Consider the following 14,900-nt stretch of genomic DNA (forward strand, 5'->3'; position numbering starts at 1 on the left):
AGGAGGGATTTGATGTGGCTATTGGGCAGGACACCAATAGGAATGGTCCGCCCATCACAAAAGAAAGGGTGCCTCCCTCCAGAAAACCCCCTCCCATTTCAAGAACCACTTGCTGGGATATGGGGAGCAGTCTTCAACTACTAGTTTGGCTCCCCCCGCCTCAAGCCAGAGCCCCAGGCAACAACTGGCCACCACCACTCTGAAGGTGGTGAATGAGTTTGAGAGCTATCCTAATCCACTTCTTATGGGGCACCTCTCCCTCTCCCTCCCATTGCTGACAACATCAGTGATGCCAGGGCCCTGGCCCCGAGCGCCACCCACAAGGACACTGCACACATGCCCACCTTTTGCAGAGAGCCAGCTCTCACCTGAAGAAAAGTCGCAGGGAGAGCATGTGTCCCAGGTCCACGCGGAACACACCACAAATCTGCTCCAGGGCTTGTGCCCTCTGCGGTTTGTCCCAGCGCGGGGTCTGCAGGATACCGTTGCTGTCCAAGAACTGCAGGTGGGCATCCAAACTGGAGGGGGAACTGGGGAAGCATGTAGTATGATGGTCACATGTCTCTCGGTCCTTGCAGCCCACAGGGAAGGACAGGGAGGGCGTGGGGGAACCATTTAAACATGTGCACCAGGCTTAGACACTCACAGATGGCCAAACATGCATGCAGGTAGCAGCTCTCCAGACGCCCATGAATGAATGAGTGAATGAATCCAATACAAGTCACACCCAGTGACATTTACATGTGGATGGGAAAGCATTTTCTTGATTAAATTCCATTCCACTTTATAATGGCAGATGAGGTCATACTGACAAGCCCTCGCTCTGTGACCCTGGGCAAGTTACAAAGCCTCTCTGAACCTTTGTTTTCTCATTTGCAAAGTGAGGCTAATAACATTAGTGTAAGAGAAAGGATTGTAGAGTGCTCAGTATTGGGCAACCAGGTCCTTGGAGCTGACCATTTTAGACAGCATGGGGCTTCTGTTAGGGTTCAAACTGGTTCACTGTTTTCCTGAAAAAAATATTAATTCAGTTAGGAAACATTTGGGTTATTAATATTATTAATACTAACAGTGAACATTTATTAAACACTCAGTTTGGGCCTGGCTCTGGGTTAACCACTTCTTGTGTGCTATTATCACCCTCACAGTAATCCTATGAAACGAGGAGTGTTATTACCCACATTGCATAGAGGAGGAACTGAGGCCCAGAGAGGTTGAGTAACTTTCCAGAGGTCACACAGCTAGCAGGTGGTAGAGCTGGGATTTGAACCCAAGCTCTGTAGCCCATGTCCTCACCAGCTTATTTTTACTGCTTCTAAATCCGAAATTTAACAATACAAACCAATTTATTTTGCTTTAAGAAAAAAAATTCAGGAATTTGTTTAGAACCCCAGATGTAAAATGTTTTATCACATAGATTCAGCCACACTACAGGTAAAATGCAGTCTCTTGGGATTTAACAGTTATATCTGCCAAATGCTGGCTAAAATACAAGCCATTTTGGCTCTGGACTGCGGCCTCAGCGTCCAACTAGGTGCAGCTGCAATCATTATATCCTGCTTCCCTGTTTCAGCCCAGACTCTCAGTGCCTAGGGAGCTGATGAACCCCCAAGCACCCCTTCTTCAGGTGGGCACATGTCTCTACGGAAGCTACTCTGGATTGTCTGAGCATAATCCCTCAGAACGGGGAACTTCCTGGAAGACAAAGACATGACTTTTTAGGGTCAGCCAGTGGTGGGATTCAGCCAGTTCATACCAGTTTGGCAGAACCATTACCTAATTTTTTGTTGAGTTTGGCCAACTGGTTGTTAAAATGGCACTTGTAATCAGGGTTCTCTCTAAGGTGGGCGCTCGGGCAGCTGCCCAATGTGGAAATCACAAGTTTACATTCCTTATTCTTTTTTAATATTCATCTATGCAACAGCGTGTTCTAAGTGCCCGTAGTAATGTTCATTCCGTCCATAGGTGAAAAAAGTTGCAAGTGAGGATGTCAATCAAGAAGCAATATGGAAACATCTTAACCCTTTGAGCAGTAGGAACGTTCATGTACGTCCTCATGCCTCCTGACCATCCAGAGTACAATCAATAAAAATTTTAAAATTTTTATTTTAAAAACGTCTGCAGGGGTCTCAAACTCGCGGCCCGCCCACCAATTTTGTGTGGCCCGCAGACTAATCAAACTTCGTGGATTAGTCTGCGGGCCAGTCTGCGGCCACACAAAATTGGTGGGCAGGCCGCATGCGGCCCGCGGGCCACGAGTTTGAGACCCCTGGTCTAAAGCAACATTAAAAAAAGGCAAATGTATGTTCTTCTTGTTTCCATAAATTGGTTATCAAATAAACATGGTTTTAAGTTAATAAAACTGGAACTGGAACTAATTTCATTTTTTGAAAAAAACTCACTCCAGCGAACATGAAAATAACTCACTACTCAAAGTATCAAATAATAGTTTTATTTTTTTTGGTCAGGTATTAGTTAATATTCAATATTTTTTCATTAATATTTTTAAACTCTTATAATTTAGTTTTGTGTACCTCTTTTATTGTTCTTATTTAAGTATTAAATGCATGAAATAATAAACTACCTTTTGGTGTATCACTTTTTTTTTTTTTTTTTTTTTTTTTTTTTCATTTTTCTGAAGCTGGAAACAGGGAGAGACAGTCAGACAGACTCCCGCATGCGCCCGACCGGGATCCACCCGGCACGCCCACCAGGGGCGACGCTCTGCCCACCAGGGGGCGATGCTCTGCCCATCCTGGGCGTCGCCATGTTGCAACCAGAGCCACTCTAGCGCCTGAGGCAGAGGCCACAGAGCCATCCCCAGCGCCCGGGCCATCTTTGCTCCAATGGAGCCTTGGCTGCGGGAGGGGAAGAGAGAGACAGAGAGGAAAGCGCGGCGGAGGGGTGGAGAAGCAAATGGGCGCTTCTCCTGTGTGCCCTGGCCAGGAATCGAACCCGGGTCCTCCGCACGCTAGGCCGACGCTCTACCGCTGAGCCAACCGGCCAGGGCTGGTGTATCACTTTTTTATACTTAAAAACGGTCATTAGGGGCCCTGGCCAGTTTGCTCAGTGGTAGAGTGTTGGCTGGGTATGTGGATGTCCTGGGTTCGATTCCCGGTCAGGGCACACAGGAGAAGCGCCTATCTGCTTCTCCACCCTTCCCCCTCTCACTTCTTTCTCTTTCTCTATCTCTTTTCCTCCTCTCCTGCAGCCATGGCTCGATTAGAGCAAGTTGGCCCCAGATGGGCAGAGCATCGACTCCTGACAGGCTTGCCGGGTGGATCCCGGTCCAGGCGCATGCAGGAGTCTATTTCTGCCTCCCCTCCTCTCACTAAAATTAAAAAAAATAAAATAAAAAAAAAAAAGGTCATTAGGACAGAGAAACGGTTGTTAAATTATTTGAATCCCACCACTGGTCATAGCAGCTTCTGGAATAACACCAGACCTGCTGTGTGGGCCCAGGTGGCTTTTCCTCCCTACCTGCCTAAACAAGTGCGCTGAGCCAGGAGCACCTGGGCTGGCCAAGGAAACAGACCCAGGTGAAATAGCCCAGAGTCAGTGGGTAAACTGAATCACTGTGGCCAGAGGGCAATCTCAGACCCAAAAAGGCTGAGAGGTTAGCCTGTCTGCATGGACCCTGACCCCGGCTGTACTGGGCGATAGTTGTTGGCAAAACAAGGCAAGTCGTAGGTCTGAAGACAACCCCCCACCAGGCCACTTCATGCAGTGCTTCATAATCTCCTTATTGAACAGTGAGGCCACAGCGGTGGTCAGGAAAGCCTGCTCTCAGCCTATCTCTCCTGCTGGCTGGCCTTCCTGGCTCGCTTCCAAATCCAGCCGGGGAGGGGCCAGGGACCATCAAAGAGTGCCTTTATTCCAAGCCCCTCTCCCTAATTCTCCCCACCCCCACTCCGCACACACCCAGCACCACCCTCCAAAACCTGCACATCCTTCCCAATACACCATGTCATGCTGACCCCGAGGGGCAGGCCAAGGGTTCCAGAAACCTGATACAGGACAGACTCGGACAGTCATGGGTGGAAGACCCCTGCTCCACTGCTGTGGCCCAGAGCACTGGTTCCTGTCAGGGAAGGAACCCTGGAGAGTCAGCACCCCCCTAACTCCCTACAGTAACTTACCTTCAGGCAGAAGTCTGCTTAAGCCCTTAAACTCCTTAGGGGGAAATTATTTGCGTAAATTAATTGATTGATGAATTAATTCAAGATACTATGCTTTCGACCTATAGCTGGGGTTTCATGGGTTCATCTGGGGCAAAGCTGATGGCAGCCTCAGTTCTTTATTCCTTAGGACCTGTCACAGCAGATGACTGCATGGTCACCTGGGTCCCTAGTACGACAGCTGTGTCCCCCTAAAGACCAATTGCCATAGTGTTAGGGGCCAGATCATGGTAGCCTCTGCAAGCCCAGCCCCCAGCACCAGCTGGGCATAGAACACAAGACATTTACTACTCCTGCCTGAACTGAAAACATAAATGTCTGAGAAGCTTGAGGTTATAGAAAAAAAAATCATAAGGAAATAAAACTTCGGGAAAACTGAAATATATGCAGTTTCAATTTTTTACCATGTTATATATGTGGAGCAATTTGGTTTTAGAAATAGTCATATGTGCTGCATATAATTTGGCTTGTCCATAAAATTATGTGTGGTGCATTAAAGTTAAAAGGATAGTTTATTTAGGTAGTAACTTTCATTGTCCCGTAAGTTAAAATGCTTTGTAGCTAGAAGATGCTAAATGTTAAGAAATGTCGTGTTTCTCAGTATTTTTCCTTTTCTGAGGGTCATCAAAACACAGAAACAGAAATGAAAAAGGAAGCCAGCATGGTCAGAGTGAACAGAGCAAGTGAGTTCTCACTACCTCATAGCTGATGTAGCCCCTGGCCCTGAGGTGGAGATTAGGAACGGCCTCAGAGTCCTTGCAACTCATCCCATTTGTCCATCCCTGAATCTGGGTAGGCCTTGTGAGTTGCTTTGGCTAATGGGCTGCAATGTAAGTGACACTCTGTGAGTTTCAGGACCTGGCCTCAAGAAGTCTGGAATCAAGGGACCATGAAGAGAGAGAGACAGAGAGTCAGCACCTGAGCCCCCAAAGCCTGGACAGAGGCCATCTCAGACTCTCTGCCCCATCCTGACCCCAGATGGCTATAGTAGTCTGAGCAAGCCCCAGCAAAACACCCTGATTTAGCCAAGCCCAACCAGGACAATGGCTAGCAAATAAAAGTTTGTTTTAAGTTGCCACACTTGAAGTCATTTGTTACACAGCAGTAGATAACTGATGAATACAGGAAGTGTCAGCTTTCAGAAAAAGCTTGAGCGGGGAGGAAGAAACCTCCAAAATGACTTGAGTTGTGGTTCTCAAGGTTAAAGAGAACTTTGGGCCAGATTTTAACATTTTCAAATAACTAAACATATAAACTGGCTCTTATTTTTCTTCATTCTGAGACTTTTTTCTTAATTGAAAAGCAGGGAGACAGAGAGAGACTCCTGTGTGCGCCCTACTGGGATTCACCCGGAGAGCCCACTAGGGGGAGATGCTTTGCCCATCTGGCCTGTTGCTCCACTGTAGCCGGAGCCATTCTAGCACCTGAGGCAGAGGCCATGGAGCCATCCTCAGCCCCCAGGCAAACTTTGCTCTAATGGAGCCTCGGCTGCAGGAGGGAAAGAGAGAGAGAGAGAGAGAAGTCAGAGAGGGAGGGATGGAGAAGCACATAGTCGCTTCTCCTGTGTGCCTTGACCCAGAATTGAACCCGGGACAACCAAACTCCAGGCCAATGCTCTACCACTGAGCAAACCGGCCAGGGCCCGTCTAAGACTTTTTAAGTCCACTAAATAATAAGTTGCTAGAACTCCAGTGGTAAGTCCCAAGCATAGTGTCCTGAATTAATTCATCAATCAGGCCCTGGCCGGTTGGCTCAGTGGTAGAGTGTCGGCCTGGCGTGCAGGGGTCCCGGGTTCAATTCCCGGCCGGGGCACACAGAAGAAGCGCCCATCTGCTTCTCCACACCTCCCCCTCTCCTTCCTCTCTGTCTCTCTCTTCCCCTCCCACAGCGAGGCTCCATTGGAGCAAAGATGACCCGGGCGCTGGGGATGGCTCCTTGGCCTCTGCCCCAGGCGCTAGAGTGGCTCTGGTCACGGCAGAGTGACGCCCCAGAGGGGCAGAGCATCGCCCCCTGGTGGGCAGAGCGTCGCCCCCTGGTGGGCAGAGCGTCGCCCCCTGGTGGGCGTGCCGGGTGGATCCCGGTCGGGCGCATGCGGGAGTCTGTCTGACTGTTTCTCCCCATTTCCAGCTTCAGAAAAATACAAATAAATAAATAAATAAATAAATAAATAAATTCATCAATCAATTAATTCATACAAATAATTTCTCCCTAAGAGTTAGAAATGGCTTAAGCAGACTTGTGCCTAGAGGCAAGCTGCTGCAGGGAGATGGGAAGGCTGTCTCTCTGGGCTCCTTTCCTACCAAGGACCCATCCTCTGGACCACAGCAGTAGAGAAGGGGTCTCCAGGCCATGACTTTGTCCAGTGAGGCTCTGTCCTGCATCTGGTTTCTGGAAATCTTGGCCTACCCCATGGGGTGAGCAAGACGCTGAGTGTTGGGAGGGGAGTGCAGGTTTTGTAGGGTGGTGTTGAGTGTGTGTGGAGTGGGGGTGGGAGACTTGGGGAGAGGGGCTAGAAGTAATGCCACCCTTTGATGGCTCAGAATTTGGAAGCTAACAAGATCCCCTTCAGTAGGTGAATGGATAAACCATGGCACCTCTGGATAATGGTATTATTCAGCCTGACCTGTGGTGGTGCAGTGGATAAAGCGTTGACCTGGAATGCTGAGGTTGCTGGTTCAAAACAGTCGACATTGGGAAGGTGGTAATCTGACCAAATGTATCTATGTATTTATTCAACCCAATCCTGACCAAAATTCTAGCAGGATTATTTGAGGGTAAATATTAACCAGCCGACTCTAAAACTCATATGGAAATGCAACATACCTCGAATAAACAAAGCAATTATATATATAAAGAAAGTTGGAGGACTTATCTGATTTTGAGACTTGTTCTAAATCTACTGTAATCAAGACAACTTCGTTATTGGTGAAAAGGTCGACTTTCAAATCAATGGAACAGAATCAAGGGTCCAGAAATAGACAGATAATGAACAACTGATTATTGACAAAGAAGCAATGGACAAAGGATAGTTTTCCACGAATGGTGTTAGTGCAACTGGATACCTGTGTGGAAGCATCGACCTTGCCTCATGTCATACACAAAAACTAACTCAAAATGGATTACAAACCTTGATATGATACCTAAAACTAAAAATTCTAAAAGGATCCATGAGAAAAAACTTTTGTGACTTTGGAAGAGGCCAAGGTTTCTTAGAACATAAAGTACACAAACCACAAAAAAATTAAGTAAGTAAAAATTAAAAACCGTTTTCTTCAAAATCTGGCAAAAAAAACACAAAAAACAACACACCAAAAAAACAAACAAACAAACAAAAAACCCCACAAGCCACAGCCTGGGAGAAAATATTCACAACACTTGTACTCATAAAAGACATGTACCCAGAATACATATAAGCAACTCTTAAAACTTGATGGCATTTCTAGACAAAGATTTCTTAGCTATGAGCCATAAAAGAAAGGGAAAAAAACTGATAAACTGGACTTAGTTAAAATGAAAAACTTCTGCTTGTTGAAAGACACTGTTAAGGAAAGAAAAAGACAAGCCGCAGACTGGGAAAAAATATTTGCAGGACACGTATCTGATCAAGGATTTGCACGTAGAACCCTCAACCAGAGGTCCCCAAACTTTTTACACAGGGGGCCAGTTCACTGTTCCTTAGACCGTTGGAGGGCCGCCACATACAGTCCTCTCACTGACCACCAATGAAAGAGGTGCCCCTTCCGGGAGTGCGACGGGGGGGGGGCGGATAAATGGCCTCAGGGGGCCACATGCGGCCCGTGGGCCATAGTTTGGGGACACCTGCAAGCGATAAGAAAACAACACAAGCCTGACCAGGCGGTGGTGCAGTGAATAGAGCATCGAACTGGGACACAGAAGACACAGGTTTGAAACTCCAAGGTCTCCGGCTTGAGCGCGGGCTCATCAGCTTGAGCACGGGTAGCTGGCTTGAGCAAGAGGTCACTGGCTCTGCTGGAGCCCCTTGGACAAGGCACATATGAGAAAGCAATCAATGAATAACTAAGGAGCCACAACGAAGAATTGATGCTTCCCATCTCTCTCCCTTCCTGTCTGTCTGTCCCTATCTGTCCCTCTCGTCCCTATCTGTCCCTCTCTCTGTCTCTCACTCTGTCTCTGTCACAAAAAAAGAACAACATAACATGATTTTTAAAAATTGGCAAACGATTTGGAAAGACACTTCACCAAACAAGGTGGTAAAGAAGCCTATGACATCATGGGTTATGAGAGGCATGTAATGGAGCCATGATATGATATAAAGCAGGGGTCCCCAAACTTTTTACACAGGGGATGAGTTCACTGTCCCTCAGACTGTTGGAGGGCTGGACTATAAAAAACACTATGAACAAATCCCTATGCACACTGCACATATCTTATTTTAAAGTAAAAAAACAAAACGGGAACAAATACAATATTTATTTATTTTTTTTTTTTTTAAAGTTTTATTCTTTTTTTTTTTTTTTTTTTTATTTATTCATTTTAGAGAGGAGAGAGAGAGAGAGAGAGAGAGAGGAGAGAGAGAGAGAAGGGGGGAGGAGCAGAAAGCATCAACTCCCATATGTGCCTTGACCAGGCAAGCTCAGGGTTTCGAACCGGTGACCTCAGCATTTCCAGGTCGACGCTTTATCCACTGCGCCACCACAGGTCAGGCAAATACAATATTTAAAATAAAGAACAAGTAAATTTAAATCAACAAACTGACCAGTATTTCAATGGGAACTATGGGCCTGCTTTTGGCTAATGAGATGGTCAATGTCCAGTTTCATATTTGTCACTGCTAGCCATAACAAGTGATATGACGCGCTTCCGGAGCCCTGACGCGTGCATCCCGCAACAAGCAGTACTCCAGGAGTACTGTATGCATCCTGTGCTCCTCTCACTGACCACCAATGAAAGAGGTGCCCCTTCCAGAAGTGCGGCGGGGGACAGATAAATGGCCTCAGGGGGCCGCATGCGGCTCACGGGCCGTAGTTTGGGGACCCCTGATATAAAGGAACAACAGGGGACAATTGTGCACCTGTCATAATGACTATGAAGCCAGTGAATGAAAACGGACAGCACAGAGTGCTGGCGAATGCAGTGCACCTGGAATCTCATGCACTGCTGGTGGGAGTGTGAAATGAACAATGAATGTAACATAAAACTCAGGAAACAGTTTGTCGGTGTTTGAGGTCAAACATCTCACGCCTAGGTGTATATCCAAGAGAAATGAAAAGTGTTCACACAAAATTGTGTGTGAATGTTACAGCAGTTGCCTTCATAGTTGAAAAAACAGGAAGGAGCACTCTTCCCCCTGATGGATACAGAAACAGACAGAGGGACATCGGTACAATGGAACAGCACTCAGCGACACAAAGGAGCAAAGTGTGGATACACACAACAGACTAGGGGAACCTGAAGGAAGCCAAACTCAAAAGGCCACATGAGGCCTGACCTGTGGTGGCACAGTAGATAAAGCATCGACCTGGAACGCTGAGGTTCCCAGTTCAAAACCCCAGGCTTGCCTGGTCAAGGCACATATGGGAGTTGATGCTTCTTGCTCTGCCCTCCCTTCTCTCTTTCTCTTTCTCTCTCCCCTCTCTCAAATAAATAAATAAAATCTTTTTGAAAAGGCCATGTGAAATGCTACTCAGCATCATTAGCAATCAGGGAAATGCAAATAAAACCACCATGAGCTCCTCTTACACACCTGCTGGAAGATTAAACTCAAAGACTGACCATACCCAGTGCCGATGAGGACAGGGAGGAATGAGAACTCTCTCCCACACTGCTGCTGGGAATGTAATAAGTTAGACACCTCCCACATGACCTGGCCATTCCACTCCAGTACTGTGTGTGTGTGTGTGTGTGTGTGTGTGTGTGTGTGTGTGTGACAGAGACAGAGAGAGGGACAGATAGGGACAGGCAGACAGGAAGGGAGAGATGAGAAGCATCAATTCTTTGTTGTGGCATAAATGTGCCTTGCCCAGACAAAACTGAGAGGACTGGATGAAACATGAATCGACATGCCCAGAGCAGTGAAGCTTCTAACGGTTTATGCAGGATCTCCACTGCCCGGTCAGCATGCCCACTTTTCACATGTGGAAACTGAGCCCCAGAGAGGCCCAGTCCTGGCTGGAGGCCACATCGTGCCATGACCACAATGCTAAGTTGTTTTCTTTGCAATGGGGAACACATCCAGCTACTGTCATGTTCCATGCATGAGGCATTGTCTCGTACTGGGCTTTTAAGCACTGGCCGGCCAACAAATAGTCAGCTAAAAATATAGGAAGAGAAAGGCCATGCGAAGACAGATCTATTTAATACCTGGAACAGGGATGACCACACTGGGCCTGTATGGAGTGTGTCTACATCCCTCCCACTGAAGACTAGTGTGTTAGGAAACAGGAAATGCTGGCTCCAACCACAGCTGGCCCCTCCAACCTGTGTGGCCTCAGGTTGGTTCCCCACCTCTGCTGGGCCTCAGTCTCTTCATCCACACAGTGGGGTAATGGGAGGTGACATGGGTAGAGACCCTACTGAGTGGGACCAACCTGCCTGTCAGGCATAGCTTGCCATTCTGGAAACTGTCCTTGCCTCCTGGTCATTACCAGGTGGGACATACTCCACCTTGTGATACGTCCCGGTCACCTTGCATCATCTCCTCATACATTCACACTCCAGAGAACCTGCCGTCCCAACCCTAGCCACCCCTGGCCTCAGTCTTTGCACATGTCACTTCCCCTGTCCTCTCTCCTCTTCTTACCTCTGGAGCCCACCGAGTACTTTGTCAGTTAGATGTGGGAGGACATGGGACTTCAGGGAGAGACTGTTCCATCCCATGTTCCCTACACCTTGACCTGGGGACCTCACTGGGGCTTTGTTAAATAGGAGGAAAGAATGGGGTGGTAAGGGGTTGACTGGGGTAGCAGCCTCCACCTCTGAGTCTCTGACTCCCACTGATAGCAAGTCCCCCTTCCCTGGCCCCCCACATACCCTGAGCCCTTCTACAACATCTGTGCTGCAGCCTTACTCGGCCACCACCCCCTGCAGTGATGGTGTCCCTGCAGTCTTTGCACCCTCACCCTACAGGGATGCAAATGGTTGACAAGGGAAGTCTCACTCTCTGCACCTCAATTTCTGTCTGTACAATGTGCCACGGAGGTGACAGTGGCTGGACTCTTATGTCTGAAACCCCATTAGGCTTTCAAATTCCCAAATGCAATTTCCCAAGTGCATACTAAGCTGATCAATCCAAGCAAAACCAGAGGCGCTACCCTAATGAACATCATACATGTACACAGCAATGTGGGATCAATCCACCCACTGGGCTAGATGCTGCCTGGCTCCCACGGACCACCAAGGCCTGCCCAGTGCAGGGGTGGGCTGGCTCCCACAGCACCAGGAGCACAGTCAATGCTGGCCAGAGCAGGCCACCTGGACAATGGTGGCCACTCCCACCACCAGTGTGCACACTATGGGCTTCAGAGACCTCGAATGCAGTGGTCAAACAAAGGCCCCCAAAGATTCCATTATTCCAGCCCTTAAAACCTGCGGTGGCTGAGCTGGGGAGGAGAGGTGTCATCAGCACACACCTGGAACCAACAGCGGCAGGCTGGGCAGACAGGCCAGCAGGGCATAAAGCACAGCTCCCAGGACCTGCAGCCCGGCATGCAGAGCGGGAGGACAGCGCCTCACCCGGTGATCAGCCAGCCCTGTCATCCTGACACCACGTGAGCTCGCTGAGGGCTAATTACGAAAGGTATAAATTATGGGGAGGAGAAGAGTGGACACATTCTTCAGGTTTATTACGAATACAATTTAGCAAAAGATGACCTCTCTGCTGCCTGGGAGCGTGCTGGGCTGGCCAGAGCCCAGGGAGAGGGTGCACCAACCTTTGGGTGCTATTTTTATTGTTAATTTTTTTTTCCTGAGTCGAAATAGAACAACACCGTCAGAGTTCTATTAAAACTTATTGTTCTAGTAAAAATAGGAACAATTTTTATTTACCCAACCCAACTGCATTCATGAGTCTGAGCTTCCTGCATCGGATGCATTCATAATCGCTAAGCAGGTAGATGCCAGCTGGCCTCGGAGGCTACCAGGGCTTTTCCCACTTAACGTGATTATTCGGCACCATTCATTATGGGCAGGAGACTCTGACGGCAGGAATCATTTGTTTTTCTTTTTCCCTGAAAGCATTTGCAAATATGCTTGGAGGCTAAGGGACACAGGGTACATTAATAAATAAATCAAAATAATTAATAGCCCCAGCAGCCTAGAGACCACGCCTAGCTGCTACAGAGCCAGGCTGCTGAGAACCCATTGCTCCGCTCTGCTCCTTACTGACTGCATCCTGTGACACTGCACCAGGAAGACAGCAGCAGAGAGATCTTTCTGAACCCAGAAAGAACAAAAGTGGAGCTATGCGTTTCTCCCCAGATTTCACAGGAATTTTGCGAGGATAAGAAATAGGGTATTTCTCTCTTTTTTTAATTTATTTTTTGACAGAAATAGAGACAGCGAGAGGGAGAGATAGAGACAGACAGATAAGAAGGAAGAGAGATGATAAGTATCAATTCTTCATTGCGGCACCTTAGTTGTTCCTTTCATACATGCCTTGACGGGGGGGGGGGGGGGGGGTGGCGGTTTCCAGCAGAGCGAGTGATCCCTTGCTCAAGCTAGCAACCATGGGGTCATGTCTATGATCCCATGCTCAAGCCAACAACCCTGCACTCCAGCGACCTCAGGGTCTCGAACCTGGGTCCTCCGCGTCCCACTCCAACGCTCTATCCATTGCGCCACCACCTGGTCAGGCAAGAAATAGGGTATTTCTAAACCAAGGCACTCTTATTAGCTGTATGTGTTCGACCCATTTCTGGTAGAACCTGGGAAGTTTCCTGTGACTGAGACAAAATGAAGAGCAACCCCAGTCCTGGCAAGATCCAGTCCCTGACAGAGGCAAAACCCCCGGGAGCCACCCTGGCAACTCCCCAGCTGGCAGAGAAAGCCAGAGCCCCCACACTTGTGCTGGGTTCACATCTGCTCCCAATGCCCACCTGACATTATGAACTCAGGGATCCTCAGGGTCAGGCTCAACCCAGTGCTCTGGCCAGTCATGTGACTCTTTCCGACATGAAGTATTCACCCCCACCCAAACCAACACTGAGATGCTTGAGGAAGACAAGGCAGGGTGGGAAGGGCAGGAGAACCAACACCCGGGTACCATTTACTAGGAAGAAACTTGGTCCCTCACAGGTCAGGGTATTCATGCACTAAACAGGTGCTACTGTGCCCATGTGTGGTTTTTTTTGCAAAAACACCTGGAATCTGTTGGGCCCCCATCCCACAGGGCTACTGGGAGCAGGAAGGGACCCTGTCTTCCACCTCCACACTTTTTGGGAACATCACAGCTACCAAAAATCAGCCCCAGACTACAGGACCAGCAGAGTCTGAGGCCAGTCTAGGCAACTAAGTAACTAAGAAACACAGTGAGTGAGCAACAAGCAGTGGGCTTGGTGGAGAGCATCTCTGACTCTGGGTCTTAATGTGGGTGATAGGCACCCATTCCAGAGCCTGGGTGGATGAGGCCTAGGTCCACATGTGGTTTCCTGCAGGTTTCTGAGGGCAAAGACCGAAAACCCTCAGGTGTGCCTGACCCCACTATGGGCAGCCGCTCTTCCTGGGCCCTCTGGCTGCTGGTGTGGGTACCACCGGCGGCGGGTTCATGGTTGTCAAGACCCTGGTGGTCCTGGCATGTCCTTTGGTGCTGCAGAAACAGAATTGTCACCACCCAGGCTGGTGGTTTCCCAAGTTTTCCAATGATGTTCCCTTAGGCTATTTAAAAATGGAATGAATACTAATAATAATTTGACTAAATTTAGGTGTTCCCCTTAGGCAGCTGATTAAATTTCATGAACTCTTTTTCGGGCTTGCAGTCCAAATGCTCCTTCTTTCTCTCAGCTTCACGCGAGGACTCCTTGGCCACCCCGTGGGCCCGTGAGCTCTCTGGACAGGCTCAGGGTCCCTTCCCAAAGGGAGGAGAAAATGGGAAGAGGCTGACAGGGGTGTGGAAACCAAAGTGTGAGTAGAGGAGGAACATGTGGTTACAGAAGCACCATAAAGATGAAAGGAGCCGTCAAGACATTGTCCTAACAAGAACACAGAGGGGCAGAGAGGGAGGGGACCAGCTGAGACACACAGCCATAGAAGGAAGGGTGGAGCCGGAAGCCAGAACCTTCCAATTATGAGCTCTGAGCCTGGTACCACTCCACGCACTTGGGCCCCAGTCCCATTTAGCCAGTCTGGGTCCCGTGAGCCACCTCGGGAGCCCCTGTGGCAGATGGCCTGTCCTGAATGGGTCATTGCAAACACGCTGTCTGGGACGCTCACAGTGACTTCCTGGGACCGACTGCCCAAACCTGTGCTTGTCCATTACTCAATCCTTGCAGGCTGGGCGGGTCACCGTGAGTGATGTGGGACTCACACTCAGGACTTAATAAGGGTAGCAAAATAGCTGTTCACACATCTGGGAGGGTGGGCTTAGAAAGGCTCTTCTCGGGGCAGCACAGCCATCCCGTCATACAGCCAGACTCTGCACCCCTCACTGGAGCTCATTGACTGCCTAGACTGCCAAGCAACTGTCCGTCCTCAAAGCTGGTAGAAGGAAAGGAGACCCCTGGGCATCACACGTGGCAGATCCCAGGG

The 14,900-nt window shown here is 48.8% G+C and overlaps 1 protein-coding gene across 8 annotated transcripts in view; it reads right to left on the reverse strand.

Annotated features, from left to right (window-relative positions):
- Positions 1 to 14,900, reverse strand: part of TBC1D16 (TBC1 domain family member 16) — a 72,496-nt gene that overhangs the window by 15,403 nt on the left and 42,193 nt on the right. For 6 of the 8 annotated variants that reach the window (XM_066381449.1, XM_066381453.1, XM_066381450.1 and 3 more), the window contains one exon: positions 369 to 530. In XM_066381449.1, coding sequence (XP_066237546.1) covers positions 369 to 530 — 162 coding nt within the window. Of the gene's footprint in view, positions 1 to 368; positions 531 to 5,527; positions 5,578 to 14,900 lie in introns of those variants that run through there. The other 2 variants (XM_066381454.1, XM_066381448.1) reach the window with 2 other exon arrangements.

This window comes from Saccopteryx leptura, chromosome 4 (assembly GCF_036850995.1).
Source record: "Saccopteryx leptura isolate mSacLep1 chromosome 4, mSacLep1_pri_phased_curated, whole genome shotgun sequence".
NCBI classification, from domain to species: domain Eukaryota; kingdom Metazoa; phylum Chordata; class Mammalia; order Chiroptera; family Emballonuridae; genus Saccopteryx; species Saccopteryx leptura.